At 37.5% G+C, this 21,674-nt stretch overlaps 1 protein-coding gene across 4 annotated transcripts in view; it reads right to left on the bottom strand.

Moving 5' to 3' along the window:
- The window catches only part of LOC133517902 (uncharacterized), an 89,317-nt gene extending 69,451 nt beyond the window's left edge, over window positions 1–19,866 (bottom strand). For 2 of the 4 annotated variants that reach the window (XM_061851376.1, XM_061851378.1), the window contains exons 1-2: window positions 18,836–19,866; window positions 18,460–18,685 (exon numbers count right to left, since the gene is read on the bottom strand). In XM_061851376.1, the coding sequence (XP_061707360.1) occupies window positions 18,460–18,685; window positions 18,836–19,071 (462 nt within the window). In that variant the 5' untranslated portion in view covers window positions 19,072–19,866. Of the gene's footprint in view, window positions 1–6,707; window positions 7,968–18,459; window positions 18,686–18,835 lie in introns of those variants that run through there. The other 2 variants (XM_061851377.1, XM_061851375.1) reach the window with 2 other exon arrangements.
- Between the last annotated feature and the right edge of the window lie 1,808 nt (window positions 19,867–21,674).

Genomic DNA, 21,674 nt, shown 5'->3' with positions numbered 1-21,674 from the left:
AGAATCTTTTCCTGATTATGTTTCTAACTCTATATCTAAATTCAAAAGTCACACGAATAGTTTACTCGAAATTAGCCCTCATTATGCTCTTGTGATTCTGAAATTCTGTCTTTTTGTCCCTAAATTTACATATGTGCTCCGCTGCTGTCCTTTTTGGAAACATCAAAATTTATTGTCGCCTATAGACGATTTGATCAAAATTAGTTTAGAGATGATTCTAAACATTCAGCTGAGTGAGCCTTCCTGGTCTCAAGCGTCCCTCCCTATTCGGTTCGGAGGTTTAGGAATTCGCAAAATTTCCAGTGTGGCTTCCCCAGCCTTTTTGGCATCCATTAATAGCACGTCTGGTCTCATAGGAAATATCTTAAGGGCTTTGCCCACAAACTATGAGATTACGGGCTTTGAGGATGCTAAAAATGCTTTTAAAATTGCTTGCCCGGGCAAACAATTTCCAGACAACCCAAAATCACAAAGGAGCTGGGATAATATTTACTGTGATTTAACTTACAATACTCTTCTAAACAACTGTACAGGTCCAGATCACGCGAGACTTTTGGCGGTCGGAGCCCGGGAAGCCGGCTACTGGCTACATGCCCATCCTTCACCTAATACTGGTACTTTCTTGGATCCGACCTCCCTAAGACTGGCGACTGGTTTGCGACTCGGGGTTTCGGTATGTATGCCACATATATGCTCTTGTGGCACGGACGTGGACCGACTGGGACACCACGGATTATCTTGTCAAAAAAGTGCAGGTCGTTTTTCAAGACATGCGTCGCTTAATGACATAATTCGTCGATCTCTTGCCACCATCAATGTGCCTGCTCTTCTTGAGCCAACTGGCATTATCAGGGATGATGGCAAGAGGCCTGATGGGGTGTCCTTGGTTCCTTGGAGCTTGGGACGGATGTTAGTGTGGGATGCTACCTGCGTAGACACACTGGCACCGTCCCACCTCCAACGGACTAATGTAAAAGCGGGCGCAGCGGCGGAAAGCGCCGAAATTTTGAAACGTAATAAATATAAGAGCCTCGGTAGAGAGTACCATTTTGTACCTTTTGGCGTTGAAACCCTAGGTCCATGGGGTCCCAGCGCGCACAAGTTTTTTGGAGAAATCGCGAAACGTCTGGTTGACGTAACTGGTGACCGAAGAGCTGGCGGCTTCCTCGCACAACGTATCAGTATTGCAATACAACGAGGAAATGCCGCCAGCATCCTTGGTACAATGCCTCAAGGGCCTATTTTAGATATAAGCTAGTTATAGTAATCATCTGTATATATCCATTATGTATATTGTTCTTGTCATTTATCGAAGTCTTTTTTTTAATATGCCAATTGGATATTGGAAATGCCACAACCATACTTTGCGAGGTTAAAGATTAAAGACCAATGTTTAAATAAGTAGCGAGAAAAAAGTAATTTCATAAGTTCGGCTGATCAGATGTCGATTACTGTTTTTTTTTACGATTTTGAAGTTTGTAATTAATACGTTTTATTGTTTTGTGTGAAGGTATGTTCTTACTGTTAGATTGGAACGTTAGTAAACAGTGCCAATAATTAACAGTAAAGACACAACAGGTTGATACTGACTGAATAAATAAATAAGTAGAAAGATACAAGAGTTGTAGACAAAATGAAGGCACAGAATACCTACGTAAGTACCTACGTATTACGAAAGTGACTAATGTGATTATCGATGCTTAAATATGTAAATTGAAACAAGATATTTGTTTCAATCAAAAGTTACTAGGTATACGGCGAATATTAGGGTAAAGGCACCTATTACCGTGGTAGTTAAGGAACTTTTCAAAAGAGATCCAAAAATTAAGGGTATCAATGCTGTCTAACAGCCAGGATTTTTTTTTTCATCAGAGCATTTAATGAACTTTCCGTTTCACACGTTTTTGGATTCATTTTGGGTTATTATATGTATTAAAATATTTTTTGAAGCCAAAATGACCAAATCTTCTATTACCGTGGCAAGGGACAGGCTGTGATTCTATTATCGCGAATTGAGCTTTCATTACCGAGGGTACAATTGGCATCATTTTTCTGCACTCGTTAACAGAAACCAAACTCAAAATTCGAAACCTAATACCGAGGGTTAAAACAATAATAACGACGTGGATTCTGTATATTATTTTTGTGTCATTAAGTTGAATAATGACACAAAAATAAAAAATAAAACTATAGGAGTATGTTTAAAAATAAGAGATATATTCGAAGAGATTATAATTACACTTTGGCACAATCAAATACTATTAAATAGTTAACTTACCAAGTACCCACGAGTACCTGTATAACAAGTTATAAGTTGAATGTTTTACATGTAAAACAACAAAAATTATTGTTAGTAAAGTTTTACTAAGGACGTATATGACAAATAGGCCTGCCTGTTATTAAATAAAGTAATTTTTGAATGCTATAAAGATTGATAAGAGTTTGTCTTACTGACATAATTAGCTGCACAAAAAAAACAAGTAAGTAACATTTTCTCATAAGGCACAGCGTAAATTATAGTCGAAATTTTATAAGCTGGACGTTTACCACCTGAATGAAAGTTTACCACAGTGAAATGGTAAACGTCCACATTATAAAATTTCGACTATATATAAAAACATGAAATTTTTTAATTCTAATATTTTTGATAAGGTAATTAAGTTAAATAAAGTCTCTCACATATTATGTGTTATAATTTACCCGTTTATAACTAACAAATCACAGTACTTTTCTTATTGCTGATTCTTATAGCTAAAAAAAATCATATCTGAGATTTTGGACTACTGTATAAATAAAATTATATAAAAAAAAATCTAATCGGAATTGTCCGGCAGTTGGGTACCCTTCCTTGTCTGTCAGAGTAATAACTGAATCAGAAAACAGAAGAATTTAAATCTGATAATGATAACTGAAGTCTAAATTTTATCAACGAAATCTGTACTTGCGGTACCCTAAATGCGATATTTCAATACAATACCAAATAGTCACTCGGTAATAGATAACTCTTTAAGAGCCTATTACCGACCCATTCGATATTTCTCTGGGTCGGTAATAGATTTCTATACATTCTATTACCGAGGGTAATCTGATCATACCATCGGTAATAGGCTTAATTTGGAGTTTAATTAAACCTAATTCCGACCCATAAAAAGAATAAAACACAGATGTTTTTTAAAATCAAATCAAACACGTATATTACAAGCTTCATGTAAAGACAAAATCACATAACTGGCAAGTAAATTTTAGGTTTTAACCCAAAATAAAAAAAAGTTGACAGATTAAGGGTTCCTATAGAAACAAGGAAATCGGTGCTGAAGTATTTGTTAAAAATTAAGGGTTAGTTGAATACTTTCCATACCACGGAAATAGCTCTTTAATAGCGTGAATAGATCAAGATTGGAATAAATAAAAGAAATTATAAAATTGATAATTTGTACCTAAACTAAAGAGTAAATAACAAAACTACCACTTTTTCTATTAACGTGGCATACCACGGAATTACTTACCACAGAAGTAATTGGCGCCTATCACCGCTGTATTTTATTTTCAATTTTAAACGTATTTCCCGGTCAAAAACTAAGTTAAAAGTAATTCAAAATCGTGTAGAAAACAATACGCAACCTCTTAAAAGGCATTGCACTAGTTTATTTGCCATAACTATTACGTAAAACACTAAGTAAGATTAGAGTGCACTTACCTGTGGAGTCACGCGTCTGTATGGAACAACCGGTTCTTGCGCCGCCGTCGCACAAACTGACGAATCGCGAGTTTTTTGTTACACTCACACAAATGCACACTAATGGGCACGATAGACCAATGAATCAGCTTGTTTTGTGTATGCTTTATTTCTTAGAGAATAGATCTGTTTGCTTGCAAAATACGTGTTTGTATACACCGCGGTGTTAGACGTCGATTTTGATACCCGCGTTAATAGGCGCCGTTACCCTATATTTTATTTTAAAAACTGATTACAGACAAGGACTAAGGGTGACACTAAATGTAATAACCACTTTGTCATCGTATTTCCCGCTAATATATCCTCCTGACCTTAAGGGTCTAAGATCTCTAAGTGTCGCGATCTACTAGAAGCCTCAGCAGCGTGTAAAGATTGACGGTTATTGTTTTGCTTGTAATGATCGGATTTGTGCTAAAGAGTGTATAGTAGAAAAGACAGCGTGGGCGCACTGCCGTAACAAATAACATTGTGGCATTGATGATGCTGAGATATATTACACAACACTTATGGCATCCACGTGGCGCCAACACAAACAATGCGCCATTACGCGCCGAGGCTGCGGACAGTCCGGCCAGGTATAGAATACTCCACGTCCAGGTCTTACTTACCATCAGGGATACTGAAAGAGACGTTTGCATAACTATAACAAAATATTTTGTTACTAGATACCTAGTTCTTAGTTCAGTTATTTTCTGAGTTATGTAGATACTCAATGAATTCGGTTAAAAAAATTTTTCAGTGGGCTCATTCATAAATATATTATCATTTTGGTCTTTTGTAAGTACACCAAGGCTTAAATACGAAGATATGAATACAAATAAACGACCAAAAATGGCTACTTACACGTTACCTAATGTTTAAACCAACAACGTCGTGTAGGTACACCTTCTTCGTCCGAGTAGATAATTTAGACTATTTATTTAACCTTACAGTACAAAAGGCGGACTTAATGCCATGAGGCATTCTCTGCTAGTCAACATTTAGGCAAAGCAGAGAGATGTACAGTACAAAGATGTGCAGAGAGACTTTGTACTTATTGAATACGGATAACTTCTATAGTATCAACTTTATTTGGAAGCGCTGGTGGCCTAGCGGTAAGAGCGTGTGACTTTCAATCCGAAGGTCGCGGGTTCAAACCTCGGCACGTACCAATGAGTTTTTAGGAACTTTGTACGAAATATCATTTTATATTTACCAGTCGCTTTTCGGTGAAGGAAAACATCGTGAGGAAACCGGGCTAATCCCAATAAGGCCTAGTTTACCCTCTGGGTTGGAAGGTCAGATGGCAGTCGCTTTTGTAAAACTAGTGTCTACGCCAATTCTGGGGATTAGTTGTCAAGCGGACCCCAGGCTCCCATGAGCCGTGGCAGAATGCCGATGCCGGGACAACACGAGGAAGATGATGTATGCATCTTTATTTGATATTTTTACAAGTTCTACGCCTTAGAAATATTTATGAAAAACATTCGAATAGGATAAGCCACAGAATGCTACCCACGAAACTGTCTTTAAAATTGATTGTCAACCTTAACTTACTTTGCCATTCATACATTTTGGTGACCTTTTTTATCACCCAATAGGGGAAGATTGGCACCATTCGTACACTTTTTATATTTTGATTTTTTTAAATTCTAATATCAAAGATAAATTGCATAATCGGTGATTATAACAAATTACATATATTCAGCTTCCCAATAAAAATATATGGAGTCATTATTTCTTAAAATAAATGAATGAAATGCATTTTAATAAAAGCTGTCAAATGTCCGAAACTACCCCACTATAGGGGTGCATTCGTACATAGATAGGGGAACATTCGGACGGTAGGTTGGTAGGTAGGTACAGGTAAAATAAAATAGCAAAATAATTATCAAAACTCGTATTAATTGGCATTAAAAATAGCAACGATGTAATAAACTAAATGACAAAACTTTTTATCAACAAAACATATTCATTTCTTAGAAAAATCTTTAAATAAGTAGAAAATACACAACATGGTGTAGACTATACCAATTTTTAAACCGAATCAGTCAATGAGAGATCAATATTCTAGTTACTTGCTGTATCAGACATAATTAGAGTCCAGTTTCATCCCATTTTTGCGGATAGGTACATTTCAGAACTTTAGCATAATCATATGCCAGCTTTCTGACTTGTAATATTGTGAACCCGTAATGCATTTTTGAGCTTTTTGCTATATATTCGTTTAATTGGGACTCTTGTTCTTGAGAAAATACTTGATAACTGATGAATTTAGACTGATATGTGCGGCTCGTGCCAGCATCATCATGTTTATCTTTTATTTTATTTACCCGACTCTCCAAAGTTGAGGCCTTAAAGTTATATTTATCCGCTGCTTTTCTGTAAAACATTTTCTCTTCCAAAACATCTTTTATTGCAGAGGACATATTTTCTTCATTTATTAATGTAGACCTAGTCTCTTTTTTTCTTGTAACTCCGCACCATTTCTGCGTATTTTCTGAAATTAAAAAAAAACCTGTTAATACATGTACGTGTGGGTATATTCGTATAGTTGCAGGGCACATTCGTACGCGTACGTTGGTTGCTAGTTATTCGTACGAATGTGCCCATCAGTAGGCGTACGAATCTGCCCCGAAGGTCAAAAATGAAAGATTTTTATCCACACACAAATCATGTATAAAAACCCGCAAAAAAGATACATTATCATTATCGTGATCGTAGTTACTTACCAATTAGCAATAATCCAATAGAATTTGGCACTTCACATAACCACGAAACACCCGGAAACATCGACAAAATATTTACTCTGAGCATGCAAAAACACATTTCTTCCTCTCGCATTGCTCGCAATGGCCGCACTGGCGGCTAACTTCGTTGACAACTGACGGCCGCCTGAGCCCACTCACACACGCAAAGCCGTAATAAATACGTCGTTCTAACAGGCGGTTGTAGTGACTGTATGAAGCTTCCCCGTGTATGAATGGTGCCAATCTTCCCCTATTTCTATAAATTATAATTTACTAAATGTAGGATTATTATAGTTACGATACAAGTGCGAAAAATAGAGAATCTGCAACAAGTGGCGATAAATTAAAACACTCGAATTTGCACTTGTATCATACGTTTTTCGGGTTATTCCCACTAGTTACCACCAAGTTGTTACCAGTGGTAACTCAACTAGGTTTGGTTGGCAACCACTAAAATTTTGTTTGAGATTAATTGAATACTAATAAACACAATAGAAATAGTATAGTATAAATAAAGAGTGCTTTAATAAATAATTATAAGACGATTAGTGTTTCAGTAAACTACCTTAAAAGTTGGTGGTACAGTCAAGTGTAAAAATGTGGGTGTACACATCTTACTCAAAAATATGTCCCATAGCATCTTATTCCAGTGTAATAAGAGCGTATTACCATATTTATGAGACGATTCTTTCGATACATATTTTTGCACTTGACTGTAACTACTGGGATTTTATTCCCAGTGGTAAAACGTGGGAAAAAAATCCCAGTAGTTCGGTTTAAAGAAACTTTACTATCTAAGAAACTACAGAAATTTTACTTAAAGACAACTTATAAATAGCTAACTTAAAAACAATACAAGTTACGCAATAAAAAAGCACTTATTATGACAATGTTTAACAATACGAGTAACACAGTTGCCACTGGTAACAACTTGGTGGTAACTAGTGGGAATAACCCCGTTTTACAGTATTTATGGTCCTTTATATTTTCGACGTGATTACATAATGTGCTAATTATCGCACTAGTGCGGTAAAGTATCACCATATGTACTGTAAATAATATTACCTTTAATCCCTCTGGATCCCACACCTTCTCTGTACTCAGAGATAAACAATCAGGCAAAGCAGTAATAGACTGTCGCATCGATGTCCTATGCTATACTACAAGCAATCATGGCACTGCAGATCAATGAGATTGAACTTTATTATACACGCATACAGTTCATGGAAACTGTCACAGTAACTCGCGCCGTTCAGCTATGTGGGTTTAGCGTCATGTTCAAAATGCGATTATTAAATTAAGGCACAAGGACCGTTGAACGCCGGACCCCCGCCGCTCGAGGGCCATTCTCTTCACCCACAAATATGCTCCATTCGACCACTATACAGATTTGTGCCGGGATAATATCAATGTGATATTTCGTGTTTGTGTTTGGACACGAATGATGGAACGGTTCGCGACAACAAATGTCAATGAGGGTGAAGTGGCGTTTAGGGACATTTCTGAAAATAGACGACGCTTCGCTATCGTAATTTGAATTTAATGTAGATCTATTTAAAAAAAACGTTGGTACATTGTGGGCTTAAAACAGCATTTTAGACGAGGCTTTGTCTCCTAGTTACCATAAGCACTAAAAATATGTTCTTACCTAGTAATAAATTACAAAGTGTATTATAACACAATACACGTGAAAGATGACGAACCCAAACGACAACAATTGGCCCAAAGAAGCATGAGAAATCCCCAAAGAAGTTGATAATAGTCGAGCATTCGCAGACTGGATATGTGTAATAAGGGTTTTTTTTTTTACCTATCGTTTTATTAATATAATCACAGTTATTACAATACTATAAGATGACAAGAAAACCAAAGATAGGAAAGTGTTCGAAGAAAATGTATTTACAAAATCCTCTTACAATACCATGTCATTGGTATCCATTACACGGAATACAACGGAAAACATCCAATTCAGGGTTATAAATACAAATAAACAATCGTGCCTTTACGAGCTATGACAAATCCGAATTACAATCATAACCTTTATCCAGCGCATTCTCGGCGCATTCGGGGCAATAAAATAACTCATGTCCAATTTATGTTAATACAATAAATACTGACATAAATTATTCTGACCGAAGGTCTAGAAGACAATTCAAATTTATGTTTGAAAAGAACTTACTGTCTTAGTAGGGCTCAAACTGAATGATTTGTGTGACGAATCATACCCAAAGGCTATCTACTTGCTAAGGTACCTTACAGCCTATATAGGCGGATCATTTATGGGATGTGGTGGGACTTTCAGTGTTGTGACGACCGGTCTGGTCTATGGGGTAGTAACCCTGCCTATGAATCCGATGGTCCTGGGTTCGAATACCGGTAAGGGCATTTATTTGTGTGATGAGCACAGATATTTGTTCCTAGGTCATGGATGTTTTCTATGTATTTAGGTATTTGTATATTATATATACCTATCGTTTGTCCTGAGTACCCACATCACAAGCCGTCTTGAGCTTACAGTGAGACTTAGTCAATTTGTGTAAGGATGTCCCTATAATATTTATTTTATTTATTTAGTGATCTAAAGTCAATAAGAAAGAAACAAAAAAAATTAAAACATTTATATTCTATTAATATATCTTATCAATCACAATCACAATGAATGTCATGACCAAATGTTGGAATGTCATGACAAGTCATAGTTATGTCATTCCAAATGATAGTGTCTGGTCTGCAATAAAGGGAGAATGTTGTGATACAGATTGCCAAGACGCGTTCATTAAGTTCAATGCCTACAGGAGCAGAATAAACATTTCTCAATTGTTATTTCAATTTACATATCCCCAGGCGTTCGGTTACAACACAAGTGTTCACGCGAACGAACTTAAACCGCAATAATACTTCATAGCAAATAATTGTTTTGAAGTACTGTCATTAAAAAGAAAGAGCGACAAACCGACAGATGCTCGCGGCCATCTTGCGGCCTACGTGGCATTGTCTGTCGGCTTCGTGACTTTGTGGTCACAATGTCTCCATTTAAAATCAAATTTTAGTATTTCCAAAATTACCAGAAATACCAGCCAAAAGGTGCAAGACGTCGTACATGTGAGCAACGGCGTAATTTGTAGACATTCGTTGCGGTCTACTACGAATAACTCCTTTTAATTGTGGTCCGAAAGCATGTATTGCATACTTAGACGCGTTGGTATATTGTTTAGGGTTACGCAACCACGGAATCCGTAGTCAATAAGGAAAGTAGCTGTTAAGTATACTTATGTTATTTTCGGCAATCCATTTGAGGGATATATGCCGTTTTCGCTTCAATCCCAATGTAGGGTACTTACATTAGATCTTTGGTCTTTCTCAGTTCGTCCGTTCCGTCCGTTATAAAAAATTAACAACTTTTAGTTTTCCATATAAAATAATTCAGCAAGCAATGTATCACTACTTTGTTTAACTCAAAACGTCGCATTTAATGACGCGACGTCACAACTGTCACAAGTGACCATGATGTACGAAATACATTGCCGCTTGGAAAAATGTCAATAATTAATATTGCTCTAGTAGTTAAGACTAAAACCTACGTCTAGTTTAAGTTTGTGGTTATATCAAAAATATACACTATGTATTTGAGTTTTTTTCGTTCACCATACACGCAATATCGACAAATCCCCTAAAATTTTTTGAACACTGTAAATCACAGCATTTTCCATTTTACTCGTAAGTATAACTACAATTTCGAATAAGTACCCATCATATGATTGGCTAATAAATAATAAGTATGTGCCTATAGAAACGGTAACAATCATGAGACTTTAAATATGAGAAAATTTGGAATATTTTTGATATTTCACCGATACCTGTATGGCGCCATTTATTATAAAACAAACAAATTAATAAAAAGTCAAACTTACAGCAGCTCTATGACTTTTGTTTAGGTATAATAAAATGTTTCCAGTGTTTAAGAACTGATGTTAAATACTTATTTTTACAGCGTTGTTTTGTTACATTACATTATCGGTGTTGACTAGACCGTCTTAGAGTCAGTCTCATCTAACGAAACTGTACCTTAAAATAAGAGAAAAAAAAACAACGGGTTGCACTCCTGGAGTGTCGGCAGAAGTGAAAACTTGAATATTAACGTTGTGCATTTTTGATATTTTGGAGCCATTGAGTAGCAGTTTTATAAAAAGAGATAATTCTGTATTATACATACATAAATAAATTTGAATGTGGAAGATATTTTGAAATGCGAATTTTAGTGTTAAGTAATGTATAACATATACAGGGTAATTCATGAGACGTGAGCAGGACTAAAGCATAGTTAATATAGAATTGACATATAATTAGCAATGTATAAAAAAAACCATGGCGGGAAAAAAATTGACAATTACAATTCAATCACCAACCTTCAAAGTATTAATGGTGAAAATATTATTTTTTCTAGCTTTATGCATTTTAAAGTTTTCGACCATGAAAATTGAGAACAGGAGATTGATCGTGCACATACTTCGAAAATTCTTATCGATCCCGGACAAAGACAGCTAAGTCGCTTAAGATGCTAAAAGCTAGTATTTGTAGGGCCATAAAACGTTACAAGGAGACTATCAACCGACAGGAAAATACAAACTAATCGGAGGTCTGGGACAAATAACAATTTTTTTGGAAAAAAGTGCCAAGGTCACTCATACAAAATTCAGGACGGTCTAAATACGATTTATCCCAAAAATTCAAAGAAACTTCTAGAAAGATAAAGGTAAGAGCTATCGAGCAATAAAACAGCCAAATCGGACTGTTAAACAGATCCGACAAGCTAAAACACTAGCTCGACTATTGTACGACTCAGTATTGACAAAATTCGAAGGTTGCTTGTTGTTGGACAGTCAAGTGTAAAAATATGGGTGTACACATCTTACTCAAAAATATGTCCCATAGCATCTTATTCCAGTGTAATAAGAGCGTAGTACCATATTTATGAGACGATTATCTCGATTACATATTTTTGCAGCTGACTAGACGACAAGACGTATGTAAAACTCGATTTTAAATTTTAATCAACAACTCGGTTCGAAGTTTTATATGGCCAATATAATAGAGGTAATTTACCCGAAAAATATAAGTTCGTGAAACTTGACATGTTCGCAAAAAAACATATGATATGGCAAGGAATTTATAATTGCGGCTGTAAGACGAAAAGTTTTATAACATAGTCAACAATGAAGTCGGACCTTTATATTAAAGAGTGCTTAGAGAAATGAGTATTACCATTTATTAGAACCCATAACGGTCCTGTGAAATGTTAGCTAGATTTAGCCAGCTGCCACTACTCAAAAAAAGTTTTGGCATGGTATGCTAATAATCAGGCCAATTACATACCCCGCGAGATGAATCCTTCGAATCGTCCCCAATTTCAATCTATAAAAACTACTGGGCAATCATGAAAAAAAAATTAAACAAGACTAATCAAATTGTCCAGGGTATCAATTCATTGCCATCTACAAGAAATCAACACGCCAAAAATGTCGACAAAATTGTTGTGCAGAAAATGACGGGGGTCCATTATGAAAACAGTTCGTAATTATTTACATAACAGAGTTTTTTTTTTAATTTATACATATTTGAAAGCTAAATACATTACTATTTAAAATTCACCATTCATAACTTTCTTATTTTATTAACTTAAAAAAATAACAATCTTCTAGTGCGTACCAATTTTATATGAACTATGCTTTACAGCCTACACCTCAGTAAATATTAATGAATCGTTCACCATCATTTTAAGTAAAACAATCACGCTTCTTTTCTGTTATTTAACTTTTTGGTAAGGAAAAATTTGAGTATCTACAATCACGGAAACCCAACAACACAAAGATACAATACAACACAATTAACAAATATTAAACCTCTTTAACCGTTATGACAGCACTTTGATTATGAAGAAAATAAAATGTCACTCTTGAATGAGATACGATTTTTCATCGCTTCGATGACATTCAATGTGCACGTCACCATGACGTCACGTGTCCGTCTTACGAATTTTCAATCTGACGGTCACGTGACACCTGACGCCCTGACGCGAGTTTAACATTTTTTCCCCATCACAAAAAGTGCACAGCGCCGCTAAAGAAGTTTTCACTTCAAAAAAACATATTATTTCCCCTAATTTACGCACATAAAAACAATACGCATGCGAGACAAGAGCTGTGTAGCGTGAAATTGCCATCTGTGTCGAGAACGCTGGTAAACGTACGCGTAAGTAGGTACGCACGTTACCACCGATTCCCACCCTCATTAGGGTTCCAGCTAAAACCTTATGTAACGTCACAATATTACACCGGTCTTTTTTACTCTTTTTATGGCTGACCGTACCCCGATATCTTTTACACGACAACTATCAAAATGCCCAAACTCAACGTAGTTGCATCATCAGATCATCTCTTGCGAAAGTTTACCAAATTTCAGCTCAATCCGCATACCGCACAGTAGCAGAAGATTCAAAATCAACGTACAAGATTTTAATCAAATAAATATAGAATACAAACAGAAGTATACGAAAGAGCGTACTTTCATCTTAAAGGCTGGCAACGCACTTAAAACCCATCTGGTGTTGCGGATGTCCATGGGCGATGGTAATCATTTACCATCAAGTACTCCGTCTGCTCGTTTGTCTCTTATATCATAAAAAAACGTGTACAGTGTACGAGGATGCACTGTGGTGACGGCTAGGGACGTAATAGTACATTGTGCAACGAGGGCGGGTAAGTGAAATTTTGCAAACGAAGTCTTTAGGTGCACAACCGCCGCAGGCTATGTATTAAAGACTCGGTTTTGCAATATTCTTCCCGCCAGAGTTACACACAATGTTTTTCATCACACTTGCAAAGAAAAAACAATCGGTCTAGCACTGTTCCTTATAAAATGTATGGATGTTTTAAATCCATGTATTAAATATGAAGCACGGTGTGGGTCGCTATAGTATTTTTTTAAATTAAAGGAGAACCTAACAATATTTTCGTAGCAGGAGCCTGATTATGCCAACTTATTGTTCACTTTCACCAGACATAGCCATAAAGACTGAAGTAGGTCTTCAAGGAGTTTATTAATCAAGTAGAACTGGGCTTAGTGGCATTTTTCTCCAAGGATGTCGTGTTCATTATTTCTCGAGAAGGCGGGCGGCATGATGAGAAATTAATCCGGGGGTGGGCAGGTGGCCGGCCGTCGCCGCAGGTGCTGTGTGGGCCAATTTGCGACAACCAGTGTCGCCCTAGCCTGTGTACACGGTATAATCCAACGAGATACGTCTTCGAGTAATAGCGCGGCGTCTTAAGATTTTTTATCGCCGAGTTCCCGGGGTTTCAGGCTCGCTTTACTGTTTTCATTTTTTCCTATGTGGGTGGAGTATTTAAGCAAATTTGTTTGAATTCTGCACCTATACCCGTAAGTATATTATTAATAAGACATACTAGTACATAGACATACATACATACTCAGCACCTAGGCATACCTTTTTTCACCACACCAGCTGGTAAAGGCTCTCTTGATTGTTCAAAAAGTGATGAGTGAGTTGCATTTTATCTACATGTGGGGAAAAGTAAACATGCAGATGTAAATGTTGAGTTGTTTCTTGATGTTAGCTAGTAGAGTAGAATTAACTTTTAAATGATGATTTTGAATGATAAATATTTCATGACTTCCATTTCGATTTGATTTGTATGATTTTGTTTGATATCTTAGAGTTAATATTTTCTTCTGGTTGGTGTGGTGAAAAATTTTGTGCTTCGCTCGGGGGCAAAATTTGTTTAACCCTCGTGCTTTGAAACCCTCGTTACGCTAAAGATTCCTCTTTTCGAGCCACTTGCTACACTTGTGGTTTAATTTTGGGTTCTTTCGCTAGCTCGGGTATCAATAATAACACGAGCGGTTAAACAACTTTGCCTCCTTGTAAAACAAAGTAACTATTAAATAATCACCTTTGTCTCGGAACAGATTTTTGGTAGCTTTTTTTACCTACAATCACATCCAAGGGCATAATTGAATTTCTCTACATATAAGTTAATACCAATAATGACAATGATTATCTATTTTTAACCGACTTCAAGATTTCAGAAGGAGGAGGTTATCAATTCGGTTGGTATGTTTTTTTTTTAGTGTTTGTTACTTCGTAACTCCGTCATTTCTGAACCGATTTTGAAAATGATTTTTTGATTGAATCTATATATATACAGATTGGTCCCGTTTTTGTCAAAACTCATTTCTGATGATGGGATTCATGAGGAATTGAGGGAACTCTTCAAATGTGAAGAGCATACATATAGTGATTTTTGTATTTTCATCAACAAATCAAGCCTTTACATTTCAAAAGTGACATTTGATGAAGTGGAACTGCTGATGATGATCAGAATAGAACTCTTCAACGACGCATAGTTCACGTTTGGTGATTTGTCCTCTTCGCTGTGTTTGTAAAGCAAATTAGATTTTTAAGACAAATTTTTTCAAGTTCGAGTTCTGACGATAGGGTCCATGAGGGATCGAGGGAACTCCTCAAATGTTAAAGGCATACAAAGTGATCTTAGTATTTTCATCATCAAATCAAACATTTACATTTGTAGAAGTGACATTTGATGAAGCGTAACTGCTGATGATGAACAGAATGGAACTCTTCAACGCCGCATAGTTCACGTTTGGCAATTTGTTCTCTTCGCATGTTTGTGAAGTTAGGTTTTCAAGGCACATTTAGTCAAGCTTGAGTTTTGATAATGGATTTCATGAGGAAGTGAGGGTAATTCTCAACTCTTTTAAGCAAACTTATAGCAATTTTTATTATTATTTCGTGCATGGTGTGAAATAATTTATTTTAAATGCAGTTGAATACCCTATTGCGGGTATTTTACCAGTCAACCTGCAAATCTGAAATGTGTCAAAGTGGGTGCAGTGACAAACCTCCTTTTACCTCCTTTTCTACATAATTAGGCGTAGGACGCTGTCTTGTTAATTTCATTGTATGAAATCCAAATTCACCAATAATCTTTCTTTCAACGGTCTCCCTCATTAAAGTCGTTTTTTTTTCTTAAAAATTATTACATACTCAATTGAATTTATATGCTCGGATTTTATTATATGATAATTACGGTAGTTCAGTCAGATAATCCTGTGTAACTGCAGGGTTAACACGATGGGTTAAACGGCTCAGCGGTGGCAGCATGGTTCCATTTTTATCACTTGTCAATATGCCCGTCACTTTCGCGCTTATAGACTTGTTAGAACGTGACAGGCAGGAATGGTGACAAATGATAAAGAGCCCACCATCTTAGCCCTACAGTATCTATTGAATCGGTCCGAACCAATAAGTTGAAATAGATCAACAATGTTCATTTAATACTTAATTAATTTTCATCTGTTTATAGAAATATTTCAATAACTACTCTCAGTGGAAAAGCGTCTCGCGGAAGGCGGACGAGTAATCCCGACATATCTTGGTACATTTCTCAACGCGACACAGCGGGACTTAGCGGAAAGCCGCGCCGCGCAGATGCTTATCTCAATAACAGTTTTATTTATTTTTGCCAGACTCTGATCCTCCCCGCGGATGCGTCTAATGAAAATAGAGGAAGATGTTCCGCTCCGCATCCTCAGACGAGGCGTCTGCCTCAAGCCTCGCGTCGCACGCGAATTGCAAATGACAAACTGCTTGTTCCGATGGGAACGGCCCGGTATTTGCAATTGCATGAAATATTATTCCGTTTTTTTGTGACTGTTTGGAGCGTAGAAGTGCGAGCGTAGACGTGCGAGCGTTTTTCGGTTAGGAGGAATCGATAGTTCTCTTTCTGAAGCATGCATGATGCTTTAGTTGCTTACATACGTAGTCAACTGCCTAAAATAATCTTTACACTGTTTAGGCTAAAGTCGGAAAACTCGTAACTCCAATACAGGACATTAGGGATTTGCTACTTTGTTCAATAATAAGTACCTTAAGTTGAAACCTCGTAACTATTCCGGGGAAATTTCGAGGTTTGCGACTTAAGCCGACGACATTTTAGTTAGACACAGAATATAACGGAACCTAAGTAAAATACTCACTAACTTATTTAGCTTAATAATAGCGATTTTACACTGCTAGGTATGAGAAAAGTAGGTGTTATGATATTTTTGAATACATTAATAGTATCGATATATTTGTTTTCATCTGTATACACCGATTCCATATAAGTAATTTACAAAGTAAGTAGTGCTTTAATTAATCGCGTATAACTCAAATAACTTTCAACTGACGTTAAAACAGAAATGAATTCGGGGTGAGAGCTCGCTTATTTCGTTTGTTAGGACTTCAGTTAAAGTGCGGAACACATTGCTGCATTAAATCAAATTAATTGTTAACACTGGCGAAGTATGCTCTTTGTAACAAACTTGCACGGGCCGTCGGTTATTTGGTCGCGAATTATGCCCTCTCGTAAAACAGAGCGTCGTAAACCTAACACCGTCACAAGTTCCGAGCGAGATGCAGATCAACTATTAATATACATTTATTAGAAATCTGAATTAAAAGTCTTGTACCTTAGGTAAACGAATAATGCAAAAAGTACAAGACTTCATAGCCAGTGTAACTGTAATGAATTCGCCAGAAACCTGATAAACGAACAAGACTACATACTGAGCCTAAAAGATGTCAATTCTAGGGCTAGACCTGTGACAATGAGCCCCCACGTGAACTGGTGATGGTGCTCAGTGGAACACCACCCTAAATAGTAACATAACAAAAAAACAAAAATAGACTATCTGATTATGGCTGTAGCCGATTGCAGATTTAAGTAGAGAAAAAAAAATGTATAATTATGATCGGTGATCTTTATTTTTAAAAGACAAAGGATTAATGAGATCTAATATAAATAAATAAATAATAAATAAATATTATAGGACATTATTACACAAATTGACTAAGTCCCACAGTAAGCTCAATAAGGCTTGTGTTGAGGGCACTTAGACAACGATATATATAATATATAAATATTTATAAATACTTAAATACATAGAAAACACCCATGACTCATATCCATGCTCATCACACGAATAAATGCCCTTACCAGGATTTGAACCCGGGACCTTCAGCTTTGTAGGCAGGGTCACTACCCACTAGGCCAAACCGGTCGGTCGTGTTAATATAATAATGATTTTTTCGGTGTAGGTACTTATATGTTTAAATGTAGGTATACATATTTGAAAAGCTTTATTACATCTCAGACAGATTAAATGTTTGTGTTGATTCGTCAACCTATCAATTAGGTTATTTTTTATTTACTACTTTTTCTGAAATAAAAGTAAAGCAAATCATTTAGGTATAATGAGCGTGTAAGTTATGCGGTCAAATATAGCATTAAGTACGTTCATATTCCTTTACTTTGTGCCTTATCTTTGCGACTTAATTTAAACCAAATCGACAAAACAGCTATCGTTCACCGCTTATTAAAAGGCAATTCGCGTGAAACACCGCAAAGACGCGGTGAAAAATCTTGCGGTGGCGACCGTCCCGAGTCTAATTAGGTCATTTGCCATAATTGCCGGTTCCAGATTGGTTTTTTCGCGTCGACAACCTCCCGCGGGGCACAGTACACTCTAATGAACACTTCTAGCGCTGAGAGCGTTGAATAAAAATCGAATTTCTTCGCAGCGGTCCTCTTAACGACGTAAAACGTGAGTAGGTACAGTCGGTGTCCTATTGAAAATGTTTTTTTATTTACTTTTGTCGCTGATTAGGGTACCTGCCTTCAAGTTTAGTATTGTAAGTTAATGTGATTTTGTAATTATCTACCTCTAAATAAAGAAAGAAAACTTTCACCTTGCGTTTCGTGACTCTCGTCGTTCGTCGCAGCTGTCCACTTACCTACTCGTACAGGACCTGTGAGCTATCGATGCCCATCGGGCCTTGCTTGCGCTCTCGATGGCAAGCTCTTTGTGTCGTATATAGCACCAGTGGTTGTTTTCGGCATCTAACGGTTCACTTACCTATTCGTTAATGTCTTGCGAGCTGTCAATGCCAGGCGGGCCCTGCTTACGCTGTCGCTGGCCCAGCTCTTGACGCAGCAGTACCAGGTGCTCGTACTGTTCGGCAGATGCGTCTAGCAGCTCAACGCACGCGCGCATGGCCCCCGCCTGCTTACCGCTCTCTTCTTCTACTGTCTTGTCCGCAGCTTGGCTTACTAGCATCACCCTCTCTACCATTTCATCCAACCTAAAATAAATTGAAGGGGTTATCGTATAGCGCTTAAGAATATCTGATAAATTTAGACATGTAAATAACTAAATATTGGGCCTATAGAACGTCGTAACCGTCCAAATTCAAGTATAGGATAATAGGTCTAGGTTTTTCAATACTACTTACTTTCGCTTTCTTATCTCAAGATGAATAAAGAACAGCAACAATACTAGGGTAATAATGGCAGTATTTAACTGCGACCAAGTGAGGTGCTGGGCGAGGATGTGGAAACGAGTCACTTGCACTTTAGGAACTACCGTCCACAACGAGAAGTCGGGCACCAGCAAGGTCAAGGGCAGCGTGAACGCCAGGAGCGCCCCCGTTATAGCAGTCCAGTCCCATTCTCTGTTGTTAGCAGGCATAAGTGTTGGCCAAATTAATCTAGGTGCTTGTGAAATAAAAGTATAATTTCATTGGAAATTTTTGTAACGCATGACACGCTTGCGAACGCCTGACATTTGTGTGACAACAACTGTCTTTAAATCAAATTTGCCTAAGATTCCCTCTGCGCTTGAAAGAGGTTTCATTGACTACGCATTCGGCGGCAAAGAATATAATACTAGGAGGTCGGAGATTATGTTTGTTATAGGAATCTAAGCTACATCACAGACACAAATTATTAGTGTAGTAGAAAATGTGTTTGTTTTATTAGACAAAGTTTTGCGAGGCGGCAAATGGGCCGGCGAGCCGGTGCGTCCATCGAAGGCGCGGCACGACGACAGGCACTCACGCGGCATATCAATTTCCACTAGGTACACACAATAAAATTGGACGGTCTCCGGAGAGGGCTTAAACGATTCGCCGTTTTGTCTCGGGGCCCAGCTGTGTAATGACCGGGACAGGAAAAAATTGTCAGCAAGAAAACGCGAGGGTAGTCGGGTTTATGTGAGCGCGGCAGCTGGCGGCGGCGACGCGCTCCTAACGGTCTCTGCTTACCTCGCAAAACCCGCGCCAATTTTATTTATCGAAAATATAAACCGATTTGCGGAGGGCCCTCGTAAATTTTGGACGGCCGATTTATAGCGGTTACAGGGCGCGCTTAAAACCAACTTGCTTCTTAAGAACTCCTCTTTCCATTCTTTATTTCCTTACGTAAACAGATCGTGATCTAATCTCGATAGTAAAGCCGACCTATCATACGTACGAGTAGTTGTACCTACTTACCATTCAACTTGAAAACTGATCGTCTTGTCGGTAAAGCTTTTCATTACTCCATTAAATGCCCTTAGACTTAGACACATATGCCACTAAATGCCCTGAGACATGTCATATATTCAGAGTTTTGGACCCATTTTTGACTAATTGTCAGTTTTATTATAGACCAAAGAAACATATAGACCTACCGCGGAGTAGGCACTTACCTACTATAAATGTGTCCACGAATGTGATCCGTATGATCCAGCTATGAGGTGTAACCTCTCGTCTTACAATTTCTTTTTTTCAAAAACGTTTGTTTCTGCTGTAGCACGGCTGAGGTGACTCGCGATTTTAGACCGCCGCATACGAAAGTTTAAACACTGTTGCCTGCATATCTATGCAATAAGCACCTAGGAAGTAAATAAAGCCCCACCCCCATCTCAGGTGATGAACCCAATATCGGTTTTTTTTTTCTTATTTATTTTATAAGCCATACATCTTAACCCTTTTCCAGGCATAGTACGATTTATCGACCACATACGCGCCAATAAAATTTCAACCTTAGCCATCCGATTTAAAGTTCACATTAGATTGCACTTTCGGAAAATGTGACTTGTTTTCAAATGAATCATCAAAGCGGGATTTATTTGAATATATTTGAATTTTTTGGGAAAACTTTGTAGAATGGTGCGGCCTGGAAAAGGGTTAAGTCGGTAAATCAGAATTTTTTTTAGCGTGTGAAATTTTAACACTAAGTAGGTCGGTCAAACACATTTTAGAAAAAGGTTACTCCTATGGAGAATACAATAAAAGTTAACGACTCTGGTACATAGACATTCCATTTTTCTTATTTGAGTCTCAAATACTGAGAAAATGAATCCCGTCTGTGAAGGTGCCACGTAAAAATTAGCTTTAGATTCCCTTAAATTTGCGATGTTTGCAGGAAAGATGCGAACGAGTTTGCTATAAAATACGTATGACCCAGAGACATCTTTAATAAATACCGTCGTTTCATTATTTACAAATAGCATAAGGTCACTGCACCTTTTAAGATAATTTCCAGTTCCGTAGGTACGTAAACAATCATAGTTTAATTGAGTAAGTGGTACCTACTTGGTTGCGTGCAGTAGAACATTTCCTCACGGAATTAACAAGCTCGGCAGCGACTAGATCGCGAACAGCTCCCGTGGGTCGCGGACGGGCCACACGAATCAATTAGGTGATTTGAGGGTACCTTTGCGTGTCAGGCCAGCGAGTCAATAAAAACCCTTAATGCACCCTTTATTACTAGTTTCAATGTATATAAGTACTTTCGCATGTCTGTCTACTATACATTTATATATCTACGGGTTATTAGTGTGTACAGACAGGCTGCTTAGTTATAAGTAGGTAGCAACTTCATTTATTCGGTAAGATGGTGGTCCTAGTCTTGAAAAATAAGTACCTAAATGCTGTGCTTAGTTACAACAATAGCCAGGAAATGGGGATATTGTACGCCCAGTGTAATAATATATCCAGGCGAGCGAAGCGAGAGCGTTTAGAAACACAAGGCTAGCAATTCTTATTCCAGCCGAGGCATGTATAAATTTTGTTTCATTCAGGTAACCTAGGAAGACCAAAAGGATGATGGAAAGACGAGATCGTAGAGATTGCCAGAGAAAACTGGACAGTAATAGCGTCTGAAAGAGACGATTGGAAATGCCTGTAGACCGCAAGCCAGGATCAATTTCCATGACCAATCGCCTCCCAGCTGAAAACTCGTGTAGTGGTTAACAGCTGCCGCTCCGTTGGTGGGTTGAGGAATGGCAGCCGTCGAAACACGTAAAAC

Source organism: Cydia pomonella, chromosome 5, assembly GCF_033807575.1.
Source record: "Cydia pomonella isolate Wapato2018A chromosome 5, ilCydPomo1, whole genome shotgun sequence".
NCBI lineage: Eukaryota > Metazoa > Arthropoda > Insecta > Lepidoptera > Tortricidae > Cydia > Cydia pomonella.
Note: the sequence above shows the minus strand (reverse complement) of the source record. Positions and strands in the feature narration are given on the sequence as shown.